The sequence below is a fragment of the Rattus norvegicus genome, chromosome 3, assembly GCF_036323735.1.
Source record: "Rattus norvegicus strain BN/NHsdMcwi chromosome 3, GRCr8, whole genome shotgun sequence".
In the NCBI taxonomy this organism is placed as follows: domain Eukaryota; kingdom Metazoa; phylum Chordata; class Mammalia; order Rodentia; family Muridae; genus Rattus; species Rattus norvegicus.
In genome coordinates, this window is record NC_086021.1 from 93,181,483 (window position 1) to 93,195,720 (window position 14,238).

The 14,238-nt window shown below is 39.5% G+C and overlaps 1 protein-coding gene and 1 pseudogene across 1 annotated transcript; both read left to right on the forward strand.

The window, feature by feature from the left end:
• The first annotated feature begins 721 nt into the window (after window positions 1–721).
• Spindoc-ps1 (spindlin interactor and repressor of chromatin binding, pseudogene 1) lies at window positions 722–5,280 on the forward strand (annotated as a pseudogene).
• A 7,802-nt stretch (window positions 5,281–13,082) lies between these two features.
• Or10ag57 (olfactory receptor family 10 subfamily AG member 57) lies at window positions 13,083–14,063 on the forward strand. The gene has a single exon (NM_001000325.1). The coding sequence runs from the start codon at window positions 13,083–13,085 to the stop codon at window positions 14,061–14,063; it is 981 nt and encodes a 326-aa protein (NP_001000325.1).
• Window positions 14,064–14,238: the final 175 nt, after the last annotated feature.

A 14,238-nucleotide genomic window follows, 5' to 3' on the forward strand; every position in this document is an offset into this window, starting at 1 on the left:
AACCACTGAACTGAGAATAGGTCCCCCGTTGAAGGAATCAGAGAAAGAACTGGAAGAGCTTGAAGGTGCTCGAGACCCCAAAAGTACAACAATGTCAAGCAACCAGAGCTTCCAGGGACTAAGCCACTACCTAAAGACTATACATGGACTGACCCTGGACTCTGTCCCCATAGGTAGCAATGAATATCCTAGTAAGAGCACCAGTGGAAGGGGAAGCCCTGGGTCCTGCTAAGACTGAACCCCCAGTGAACTAGTCTATGCGGGGAGGGTGGCAATGGGGGGAGGTTTGGGAGGGGAACACCCATAAGGAAGGGGGGGGGGAGGGTGATGTTTGTCCGGAAACCGGGAAAGGGAATAACACTTGAAATGTATATAAGAAATATTCAAGTTAATAAAAAAAAAATTACTAGAATTCACACTTTAACAAGGGAAAATCTCAGTGTAGTTTTCAATCCATGTTTCTTTGTTACGATTGAGGTTGACTATGTTACTCTGTGAGTACTGGACATTGGCATCTCATTTTTTGTCATCTCTTATCAATTTTGGGAAAAAATTATTTCTCATAATTTTAAATATTTAATTAATATATTTCTCATTAATTGTTTGAATATATATTCTCTATATTAATCATAGTCTAGACATATGGCCACCTAAGATATCTTACATTCTGTAATATGTCTCTTCTGTTGATAGTTTGCTATCTCATTTTTAAAGGGTGCCGATGAGAATGGTATGCCCATTACTTGGTCTAGAGTATCTTATAAATTCTTGGACATCATTATTAGACCTTAATTTACTGATAGAATGTTTTCACACCAATGGACCCATATAATCCCAATTCCTACCAATAAATTTATTGAATGGTACCCTTTCTAGGCCCAAGGACCAGTCATTAAATGATCTGTGCTGACCGTGGTTCCAGATGGGTGGTAGCATTTAAAAGAACATCCAAGTATACAATCACTTTGCATAAATCATAAATGATCATAAATGGAGTCAAATCTGCCTTTAAAATTTAGACTCTCCAAATACAGAGGTGAATGCTCACAGCCAACTATTGAACTGAGAATGTGGTCCCCACTGGAGGAGTTGAGAAAGGATTGAAGATGCTGAAGGGGTTTGCAACCCCTTAAGAACAACAATACCAACCAACTAGAGCTTCCAGGGATTAAACCACCATCAAAAGAGTACGCATGGACAGAACTATGGCTTCAGCTGCATATGTAGCAGAAGATGGCCTTGTTGGACACAAATGGGAGAAAAAGACCTTGGTCCTGCCAAGGCTGGACCCTCAGTGTAGGAGAATGTCAGGGCAGGAAGGCAGAAAAGGGTGGGTGGGCCGTGGAACACCCCATAAAATAAGAGGTAGAAGGGATGGAATATGGGGTTTATGGAGGGGAAACCAGGAAATCAAATATCATTTGAAATGTAAATAAAAATATCCAATAAAAAATAAATAACCTTTAATACTTAAAAAATAATAGTCTCTCAGGACAAAGCAAATTCTGGAAAACTAACGCTGTGCCCAATATAGACTAAGTATTTATGGAATGGACTTGTATTATTATTTCATATTTTCATCTTGTATTAATGATAATAAAATTAAATTGAAATATAGAAAACTTAAATAAAGAAAAGAAGAAAATTTTTCACAAACATATGTGTCCTACAAAGTTGGTAAGCAAAGAAAAAGTCATCTATGTGCAGAAACTTCATTACAGAACTAAAGGTTTAGTTTTCCAGAAAAGAATAATAAATATTTTTTATTTATTTATTATTTATTTATTTTTACACTCCAGATATTATTCCCCTTCTGGTCCATGCCCCCTGACTATTCCAGGTTCCATACCTCCTCCCTGTTCACCCCACCCCCATCTCCACAAGGATGTCTCCACACCACTAGATCTCTAAAATTCCTGAGGCCTCCAGTCTCTTGGGAGTTAGGTGAATCTTCTCTGACTGAACCAAGACCCTTCAGTCCTCTGTTGTATAAGTGTTGGGGGCTCCATATCAGCTGGTGTATGCTGCCTAGTTGGTGATCCATTGCCTGAGAGATCTCAGATGTCCAGGTTAATTGAGACTGCTAGGTCTCCTACAGGGTTGCCTTCCTTCTCAGCTTCCTCCAGCTTTTCCCTAATTTATCCAGAAGGATCATCAGCTTCTGTTCATTGGTTTGGTGCCCATATCTGCATCTGACTCTTTCAGCTGCTTGTTGGGTCTTTTGGAGGGCAGTGACGATGGGTCCCTTTTTTGTGAATGCCCAGTAGCCTAAATAATGTTGTCAGACCTTGGGGCCTCCCAATGAGCTGGAACCCACTTTGGGCCTGTCTACAGGCTCTTCTCCACTTCCATCCCAGAAGTTCTTTAAGAGAGGAAGTCAGAGCTTTGACTGTGGGATAACAACTCCATCCCTCACTCTTTCTGCTGGAGATTGGTTCAATAGGTTCCCTCCCCCTACTGTTGGGCATTTCATCTGAGGTCCCTCTTTTGAGTTCTGAGTATCTCTACTTCTCAGGTCTCTGGTACATTCCAGAGCATTCTTTCAGCCTCCTTCCTCTCAAGGTGTCCTGTTTTCATTCTTTCTTCTGGCCCTCAGGGCTTCAGTTCTTTTCCTCTACCCAATACAAGATCATGTATAAAGGGATTTTCAAACATTGAAACTTTCCTTAGAGTATACAATGTCATTTCTCCAGGATTAGATGATGTGTGCTAGAGTATTAACTAACCAGATAAGGGATGCCCACTAAACAATAACAGCATGTCTCCCATGAGCATAGTAACTGACTTATAATTAGATGGAGAAAATTCATGTCTGTTAATATCAACCTGGTCAAAACCCCATGGTTAGAGAAGTCATAGACACTGGATATGGATCATCTTGATGTTGATGTTTTAAGTCATCAGGTGGTTTAACTGCATTTTTTTATGTTAGCACACTGGTATTCCCAAACTTGCTCAGATCAAAACATCTTTTATAGTTTGTAATGATTAATATAGATGCCTATCAGTGCTTAACTGCAAAGAGCCAGAAGTAAATGCTCAATTACAGATGATTCATCTATATCAAACTTCTTCATCACAACTAACAAAGAACATCAAATTGTTCTTTCTAACTCTGTAAAGAACAGAATTGGAATATTGGTGGGGATTGCATTGAATCTGTAGATTGCTTTCAGCACGATGGCAGCCATTTTTACTATATTAATCCTGTCAGTTTATAAGCATGGGGATCTTCTCATCTTCTGAGGTTTTCTTCAATTTCTATCTTCAGAGACTTGAAGTTCTTGTCATACAGATCTTTCACTTGCTTGGTTAGAGCCCTACCAAGGTATATTGTCTTATTTGTGGCTGTTATGAAGGGTGTATATTTCCCTAGTTTCTTTCTGGGGCTGTTTATCCTTTGAGTACAGGAAGGCTACTGATTTATTTGAGTTAATTTTATATACAGCCACTTTGCTGAAATGGATTATCAGCTGGAGGAGTTGTCTGTTGGAATTTTTGGGGTCACTTAAGTATGCTATCATATTATCTGCAAATAGTGATATTTTTACTTCATCCTTTCCAATTTGTATCCTTTAGAACTCTCTTGCTTGTCTAATTGCTCTGACTAGGACTTGGAATACTACAGACAATAGGTAGGGAGAGAGTGGGCAGCCTCGTCTAGTTCCTTATTTTAGTGGGATTGCTTCAAGTTTCTCTCCATTTAGTTTGATATTGGTTATTGCTTTGCCATATGTTGCTTTTACTATGTTTTGGTATGGACATTGAATTCCTGTTTTTTGCAAGACCTTAATTTTTCCTTTAAAAATCTATACTTTTGGGATCATAACCTCATGGACTAGGGTTGTGGAAAGTTAAAGCCTATGGCTTGTGGAACATCTTGGTGAGTGGAGGGTGATCTAGGCAGGCCACAGTCCTTGAGTTGTCTGGGGTAGGTATCCCTTTTTAGCCTCGCCATGGTCCTGAGAGCAAGAGTGCTGCTGTGCTGGATTGCTTTGAAGTAAGGCTCAAGTGTGAGGAAGGGGAGGATGAGGAGGAGGCTGTGCTGGCAGCTGTGATCTTACAGCCTGAACTGATGATCAGAGTAACCCAACAGGAAAAGATGCTAGCGCCTCAGCCTAACCTGCTGGAAGCAGATGTGGAAGGCTATGAGGAGCCCAAGCAGCAATTTCATGAGAGCAGGAGTTCTGGGTGGGGAACAGACCTGGATGCCATTGACTGGTGCTCTGCATGGTTGAGGGGGCAGGGGGTACTGAGATCTGGTCCCCATCAGCAGACACTGCTCACACACCTCTTGGAGCAGCATCCTCATATGCCATACCTCAGCCCCTCTGAGAAGAGCAACATCTTGAAAGCCTTGAGTGAAGGGGTTGCCCTTCTACAAGGCACCCATGATGACCAGTCATCTCTGCCCAGTCTAGTCTTGCCAGGATGGCTAGTCAGAGCCCATCTCCAAATAAGATCTTGCCAGGCTGCCAGCAGAGATTGTAGTCCTCTTGAACTCTTAAGAACAAACCGAAGAGACTCTGGCCCAAAAGGCTCTGCCCTCCTTGAGCTTCCTGTTGCCCCTTTCTTAGAGCAAGGAAATGGAAAGTCCTGTGGTCAGAGATGGAAAGAGTGCCCTGAGGAAGAGCCTGCTAAAAAGAAAAGAAGCAGACGGATGGCCAAAGACCTGGGTTCTGACTCAGAATCCCCATCTCCTGAGTCACCTACAGAGATATTCGCAGCACCAGCTGAAGTCTGACACTTCACTGATGGCAGCTTCCCTCCTGGCTTGATCCTCCAGTTCTTTTCCCACATGCAACTCAGGACTACCGGCAGTAAGGATTCTTCAAAAGACAGAAAAGCTGCGGAGGGCCTGCCCCAGACACCAAGTCCCTCTTCAGCCTCCCCTCCAGAGCTCCGTGGGTCACTGGATATTCAGGTTATCCTGATGGAGGAAATAACCAGCAGTCAGCCTCTTACCCGACTGGTCCAAGCACCTCCCAGGGCACCAAGGGGTTGGTAACAGGTGATAACCCAGGCTGGCCCATGGTTTTGTCAGAATCCAATGCCACTGTTAACCGACAACCAGAGGAAGGAAGTGGAGTATATGTTTTCAGTTTTCTAGTCAGGGAGGAGTGGGAAGAAGGAAAGGTGGGCGGTAGGAGGCAGTTATCCCCCATTGGCTTAAATCACATATCTGCCCAGCTTGGCCACCTGATAGAAAGTTTATTAAACCAGGTGACAGGACATTGTGGAGAGGGGAGGGGTGACATCACTGATACAAAGGGGTACTAGAAAACGCCTGCCCTTGCCCAAGCCTGAGGTAGGGAGAGGTGGCTTGGGTTGTTGGGTGGTAAGGCACTGGTCCTGTGGAGAATACCTTCCCCATACTTTGCTGACCCCACAACTCCTCCTTCCTATCACCTTCCCACCATTCTCCCCTCACACAGTGCTTTATGAAAAGTTGGTTATGATGGGGTTTGAACTGAACCCCACTACCTCAGGGGACACCTTTCCTCCCCCACTTCCAGCTCCTACAGCAGTAGGCCTCCATCACTTCTTACTTCCTCATCCCTGCCATGGAATCCCTTTATTACCCCTTTACCTGTTGTACTGTTGCATCTATTGTCCTGTTGTATATATTGCCTTTGTTGACAATAAATTATTTTTTATTAAAAATAAGTCTAAATTTTTACAGAAAAAAATCATTCAAATGGGAATGACATGCATTCTCTCTTTGCAGCTTATCTTTTCAAACACACACACACACACACACACACAGAGAGAGAGAGAGAGAGAGAGAGAGAGAGAGAGAGAGAGAGAGAGAGAGAGAAACCATGATATTCCATGACAACCAATGGGAAGCAAGGTGGAAGTGATGAGGACAGTAGAGGTTATAGAAGTAAATGTGTTCAAAATATCCCACGGACATGAAGAAAACTGACTTACAAATCAGCTATATTCAAGGCATAAGTACTAAAAGGTATTTAAGGTAAATTTATGAAGCAAATAATACAGATATCACAGTTTTATTTCAGTGATCCAATGAAAAATACCTTTCCATTATGAATCTTAGAAAATATCACCATTGAAATTTTCACTAAAAATTGGCCCTTTTGAAACCTTTTGTGCTTTTATATGAGTATGATTGATATGTCTATACATGCTGGCATGCATGTGGTCACAGATATCAGTGTATGTGCATGCATATATGTGCCTTTGTGTGGTTGGCGATATTGACATTCAGATGTTTTGCTTCTACACTCATCACTTTATTTGCTGAGGCAAGATCTGTCCCTATACCTGGAGCTAGCTGATTCTGCTTGCTTCCACAATGCACTTTCTCTAACTACCTAGCACAGGGGTAAAAGGTAGCCTGCCACATCTACTGTGGCTTTTTGACAGGAGTACTAGAGATAAGAAATCAGGCCTTGCTTGTTTCCCCAATGTAGGGGAATGCCAGGGTGGGAGTGGGTGAATGGGAGGGGGAACATCCTCTTAGAAGCTAGGAGAGAGGGGATGGAAGAGGAGGGAACCAGGAAAGCGGATAGTAGTTGAAATGAAATTGAATAAAATATTTAATAAAAAAGAAAAAAATCAGGCCTTCACATTCATGGGACAGTTTAATCCTGTTCCCAGTCTTTAGAATTCATTCTTTAATTTGGTTTCCAGGTTACAATCCATCATCTTTCCAAGGCAAGAACTCTAAGCAGAAACCTGGAGTCAGCAACTGAAGCATAGACTAGAGAGGAATGCTGCTTATTGCCTTGTTGTCCACTGACTTGTTCAGACTATTTTTTGTTTCAATTTTTATTTATTCTTTAATCTTTTTTTATAGTCCAGACTTATCCTCTTTGCAGTCTATCCCTGGACTGTTCCACATCCCACACTACCACCACTCCCCGCCTTCTGGGTCTACTAGGGGTTGCCTGAAGTCTCTTCGGGGTTAGGTGTACCTTCTCCGACTTGAGTGCAGACCTGGAAATCTTCTGCTGTATATGCGTTGGGGGCCTCATATTACCTGGGTTTTGCCTCTTGGTTGGTGGCTCAGTATCTGAGTGATCTCAACGGTCCAGGATATTTGAGTATGCAGGTCTTCCTCTAAGGTCATCCTCTTCCTCAGCTTCTTCCAGCTTTTCCCTAATTCAACGATATCTGTCACAGCTTCTGCCCATTGGTTGGATTCAAATATCTGCATCTGATTCTTTCAGCTGCTTTTTGGGTATTCATGATAGGCCAATGTTTGTAAAGACACCATAGCATCAATAATAGTGTCAGGCCTCGGGACCTCTCCCTGAGCTGGATCCCAACTTGGGCCTGTCTTTGGCCCTCCTTCCCCTCAGGCTCTTCTTCATTTTTGTTCCTGCAGTTCATTCATACAAGAACAATTCTGAGTCAGAGTTTTTGACTATGGGAATGCAATCCTATCCCTCCACTTGATGCCCTGTCTTTCTACTGAAGATGGACTCTGCAAGTTCCCTCTCCCAATTGTAGGGCATTTCATTTAACGTCCCTCTCTTTGAGTTCTGAGAATCTCTTACTTCCCATATCTGCAGTAGAGTATAGTGTCCCCACACCTCCTACCTCCAGAGGTTACCTGTTTCCATTCTTTCTGCTGGACTTCAGGGCTTCAATTCTGTCCTCACACCCAATACCTGATCATGTTCCTCTCTTCCCATGCCTGCTGCCTTTCCAACCCAGGCTTCTGCCCCGTCCCCTGTCTCCTGTGATGGCTGTCTTCTCCCTCCCAAGTGGGATTGAGGCATACTAACTGAGGACCTTCGGCTTGTTAGCCTTCTTGAGATCTGTAGATTGTATCCTAGGTATTCTGTACTCTTTGTGGGTAATATCCACTTATTAGTGAGTACATACCATGCATATCCTTTTGGGTCTAAATTACCTCACTCAGGTTGATATTTTCTAGTTTCATCTATTTGCCTGCAAAACTCATGATGTGCTCATTCTTAATAGCTATGTAGTATTCCATTGTGTAAATGAATCACATTTCCTGTATCCATTCTTCTATTGTGGGACATCTGGGTTCTTTCCAACTTCTGGCTATCACAAATAAGTCTGCTATGAACATAGTGGAACCTGTGCCTCTATGGCATGGTGAGGCATCTTTTGGTTATATGCCCAAGATTACTATAGCTTAGTCCTCAGGTAGATCTGTATCTGATGTTTTGAGGAACTGACAGATTGATTTCCAAAGTAGTTTTATCAGTTTGCAAACCTACCAACAATGGAGGAGTGTACTTCTTTCTCTAGATACATCCTTGCCAACATGTGCTGTCACTTGAATTTTTGGTCTGAGCCACTTGGATTGGTGTGAGGTGGAATCTCAGGGTCATTTTGATTTGCATTTCACTAATGACTAAGAACTTTTCTTTAAGTGCTTCTCAGCCATTTGAGATTCCTTTGTTGTAAATTCTCTGACTAGTTATATACTGTGTGCTTTCATGCCCAAAGTTTTCCACAGAGACCTCTGGTTTGACTAGGTCATGGGTCCAGGAGAAAGGAAGAGAACTTGGGCAGGTTTTGTTCTCTCTCCATTTCAGGCTGGGCTTAGCTAGCAGGAGACATGGGAGGGATGCAGACAGGCTTCTGGCAAGAATTTTGGGAGAGTAGATCTCTTCTCCAAGCTACAGTGTTACAGCTCTTATGACAGAAGCTCTTAGATGAAAGAGTGATTCGTGCGCACCTTTAATTCTGAACATGACCCTTAAATACAGATATTTGGGTAGATCACCTCATTTACATATTCAGAGGTGTGGTCCTGTCTCTATGACAGATCTGTCTTGAACCTATGTGACCTATGGTCAGATCCTCACCTGTGGAGGAGGGTTTGGGGTGTTGGCCTCTGTGACTGATCTGTCTTGAGCCTATGTAACTTGTGGTCACATCCTCACCTGTGAAGGAAGGTTTTGGGGCATTGCTCTACGAGACTTGGTCTGTCTCAAACTTCTCTACAGGGTTTTGTGGGAGACTGCATCTAGTGAGAGCCTGATCTTGGAGGCTGGGAATGCACCTGCCATCCCTTTATCCCTGGGGATTTGACCTGTCTCGACCAGGAATCAGGGTACATTTCACAACTCACTGCCCCACAATATAACCTATTTTTGATTGGATTATTTGTTTTCTTTGTGGTTAGCTTCTTGAATTCTTTATATATTTTGGATATTAGCCCTCTATTGGATGTGGGGTTAGTGAAGACTTTTGCCCAACCAGTAGGTTGCTAATTTGTCCTACTGGATATGTCCTTTGTCTTATGGAAGCTTTTCAGATTTATGAGGTCCCATTCTCAGATTCATCTGCAAAGAATGAAACTCAGAATAGCATAAACAAATCTTAACAATAAAAGAACTTCTGGGGAAAGTACCATCGCTGACCTCAAGTTATATTACAAAGAAAAAGTGAGAAAAACTGCATCGTATTGGTACAGAGACAGACACATTGATCAATGAGATAGAAGGGAAGAGCCAGCTATAAAACCACACACTTATGCACACTTGATCTTTGACAAAGAAGCCAAAAATATACAATAGCCAAAAGAAAGCATCTTCAATAAATCGTGCTCATCTAATGGGCAGTCTGTATGTAGGAAAATGAAAATAGATTCATACTTATCGCCATGCATAAATCTCAAGTCCAAGTGGATCAAAAACCTCACATAAAACCAGATACACTGAATCTAATAGAAGAGAACATGGGCAAGAGCTTTGAACTCATTGGTACAGGGGCAAGTCTAAATAGAACTCCAAAGGCTCAGGCTCTAAGATCAAGAATCGATGAATAGAATTCATTCTTAGACATTTTATATTAAAAGAAAAGTAATATATAAGTAGAGGAAATATAGATAATGAAATGTTACATCATTACTCATCCATATAGAGTGGAAAATATGTTCTGGAAAAGTTCATAAGGAGGATATACCAGAATAGCCCCTTCTATGTTTGAGATCAAGAAATATTTGTTCTTACTAATGTTATTGACCATTTAACTGGAGATTTTTGGTTTCTAATATTAAAACAATAAAATGTTAAATATTGAAAATGAATAATCCTGGCTAATGGTGGGACTAGTAACATCTAGAGAACATATAATTGAATTATGATCACTGGATTAAAATAGATAATGAAAAAGTACTGTACTGTGTAGTTGGTTGCACTCTTCTGGTGATAAAATGATCATCCCTATGATCAGGTCTTTGAGTACAAAAACTCACTATGCCTTCTCATATACTACTGGAATGTAAAGGAAATACAAAGCTGATTGTAATTTTTGATAAAAGTCCCAGGATGTCATCTTCCATGATGATGTGGGACTTCACAGATATTTTGGGGCCATTCATACTCAAATAAGTTGTTCCTCACTTTTGCACTATAAATACAGCCAAAATATTGTTAATTTGCAAGTTTAGTTCTAATATAAATTTTTAAATTACACTGTCTCTGGTTCTTTATTGGAAATAGATAGAGAATATGTAGACAGAGAGATAGACATATGAGTATATATTTGCTTTCATAACCAGACTGATTACAATAAAACTTATACATTGGAACACAGAATTTATCACAATTGTACAATATTTGTTTAATGTTGGAGACTGAATTCATCATATCACCTAAAACAGAAATAGAAAAGCAATATAAATGCAACAGAAGAAGACATAGAGAATAGACATCAATACAGAGATTGGTGCTCAAATAGTTCCGTTTTAGTTTTAGTTTTTCTTTTCTTTTGTTTTGGTTTTTCCCAAAATAATTTTCCATATTACAGCCCTGACTGTCCTAGACCTTGTTTTACAGACCAGACCTGACACATATATACAGTGATCCTGTCTGCCTCCTGAGTGCTGGAATTAAAAGTATATGCCACAACTTTTATTTGTTAAAATAGGTTTTATAACATTGAACAGAAGATGAGAAAATTTGTGAAATTCCTAAAATATGCTTGTATACATAAAATAAATATATATATCAAAGCAAACTCTTTTGTAATGCACAAAGACTATATGTGATTGCTAGATCCAAAGATAGAATGGTAAACGCCTTTAGTAAATAACATAAATGTACCCAGATAATTTGAGGTTAGATGAACAAAAAATTTGATTAATGTGAATTTCTCAGAAACTCATTATAAAGAGTCTCATGAAATTTAGTTGATGCACAGGAGAAATGAACCCCAGGGGTTTTATTGTCCTTATTTAGTAGTAATTCATTCCCAAAACCAAAATAATTACAATAGAATCTGTGGCTGTCTGAGGAAAACAAGGGCATATAAAACACTAAAGATAAAATTCCTGTTTGGTTTGATAGACTACTTTGTGTGCTGTGTTAGAGGTAAGCTTGAGTCATTTCCTTACACCAAGAAAAGATCTGAACAACAATTCTGAGAGGAATTGAAGACAACACAGACATGTCTAAGGTTATAATTTTAAAATGAGCTGCCTCCTAAATATGTCTTACCACTGTTCTTACTAAATGAAGTTAGATATTTATTAGATTCTGGGAACTATACCATTGGTAAAAATGTTCACTTCCCACGTAGTGAAAGCAAACACAGGGGGAATTTGAAAACAGCAGACCATATAATTATCAACGTGCTGTTTTTACATTACATTTATTTTTTATGTGTTTGAATGACTTTCCAGAATGTATGTCTACATACCACATCCATGCCTGATGTCTATGGAAGCCACAACAGGATTTCATATCCCCAGGACTTAATGTTACCAAAGTTTGTCAGATACTACATGAGTGCTAAGATTGGCATACCTGTCCACAGAAAAAGCAGGCAGTGCTTTTAACTGTTAATCATCCACCTCAATGCAAAAACTTGGACATCACTTAGGTCTAGAACGTATAGAGTACTAATAGAGTGGCAAATGCATAAATACTTATCATGTGCTGTTAGAGAACAAGTGCTTTGGAAATGTTATGACATTTGTCAAGCTATTATTGGGATTGTCCAATCATATAGAGCTTCTAATCAAGATGAGTATTGCATTTAATTTGGTTAATTATTTTGATCACATTCATGTTTGTTAGATAGTCTTGGTTTTGCCATTAACACAAATGAAGGGAAAATAGACAAAACACACATATGCTACAAGTGAAAAACATAACAGAGAAATCTGACATGACAAGGAGAACATGAAAATAGTTTTAAAGGAGAAATTTAGAGAAACTTCTTGTATTCACATTTACCATAATTTCCATAACTTATAGATTATGCAGAGTAATATACTAATGGACCTCTGATCTCTTTTTAGGAATAATCTACTTTATGGTCTGTTAGAGCTTTTCATTTCTCATTTGTAATGTGTGTGTTTGCTGTGTTTTTTCTTTTGTTTTGTTGTTGTTGTTTTCTATGGGTGTACATACTTGTAGAGGCCAGAAACTGATATCAGGAATAACTTCAAATCACTCTTCTACTTAACTTGTTAGTGTATGGTCTGAGGATCAAACCTAGATCTCAGCAATGGCTAGTCTAGATATCAGCTTGCTGTAGACCCTATCTGTCTATGGTTGGTGGAATCATAGTGAGTTTCCACACCCTCTTAGTATTTATTTGGATTTCTGGAGATACGAACTTTGCTATTCAAGTGGGAATGCTGCTGACTGAAAGTTGCAAGCATTTAATTGTGGATCCATCTTTCTAGGTACTCAGCATCACATTCTGTGGCCATTATAATAAATCAGCTAAAAATCCTGTTGAAAAAGAATCAAGGAAAATCTTCAAGATTTGTAGATTTAAAGCTTTTGCACCGATAAAAATGAAGAAAAGGAAATATGGAAAAACAAAAATATTTGTTTAAGTTTGTAATAAAATCTCCAAATATGTATATTTTCTCTATAATGTGTTTTTATTATTTTGTATGCATCTCAAGACCTTTGCTGAAATGTAGCTGAAACTAGTAAAATAAATCTCATGTCCTTTTAATTACATGCTGTTTAAAGATAAAAATATGATGTTGGAGTTAAAAGACAAAATTATGGTAAATGACTGTTGAAAAGAACATATAAACATACCCATTCATCTCATCAGGCCAACGAAAAAGCTGGTGGACATTAAGAATTAAATTCACTAAACATATGGAATTTGTTGGATCTGCATATAAAAAGGAAATTAAAACAAAAATTTCAAATATTACAATTACAGAATTTGTTCTCTTGGGGTTTTCTGATGTCCCCCAACTCCAGTGGATGCTTTTTGGGATATTTTTGTTCATGTATTTGTCTATTCTGATCAGCAACAGCATTATAATGTTAATCACAAGAACTGACTCAGGTCTGCAGACCCCTATGTACTTTTTCCTTAGCAACTTTTCTTTTGTGGAAATCTGCTATGTAACAGTTACCATCCCAAGGATGCTCATGGATATTTGTACACAAAAAGGAACAATTTCCTTATTGTCCTGTGCTGTACAGCTCTGTTTTGTCATCATGCTGGGAGGTATGGAGTTCCTCCTCCTAACGGTCATGGCCTATGACCGTTATGTGGCCATTTGCAATCCTTTGCACTTTCCCCTGGTCATGAACAATAAGGTCTGTGTGCAGCTTGTGGCAGCTTGCTGGGTCTGTATTATTCCAGTTGTGAGTGGACAAACTTACCAGATTTTCTCTTTGCCTTATTGTGGATCTAACAAAATTCATCACTTTTTCTGTGACATCCCCCCATTACTCAAGCTTGCTTGTGGTGACACATTTGTGAATAATTTAGCAATCTATATTGCTTCAGTAGTGTTTATCATGGTTCCATTTTTGTTGATCCTTGTCTCCTATGGCAAGATTATCTGCAATGTTCTAAAACTGGCATCAACTGGAGGGAGGTCTAAAGCCTTTTCCACCTGCTCATCTCATCTGATAGTTGTGGTTTTATTTTATGGAACAGCTACTATCACATATGTGCAACCAAAAGCATATCAGTCAGAAAGCTTGGGAAAGTTGCTGTCTCTATTCTATACCATTTTGATTCCACTGTTGAACCCCATTATATATACATTGAGAAATAAGGATATAATGGTAGCACTTAGAAAATTGAAAACTAAGTTATCAGTATATGGGAACACTTAAAATCACAAAAAAATGGTTTCTTTGTATATTTTACATGCAGGTTTAGCACAGCAGAATTTCTAACTTAATTTCTGCAATATTCAATTATAATCATTAATGAGGCATCTCATGTTAGGTGACCTTTGTTTGACTAAGTTCAGTTAACAACCCTTATGGTAATCCATAAAGAAATTAT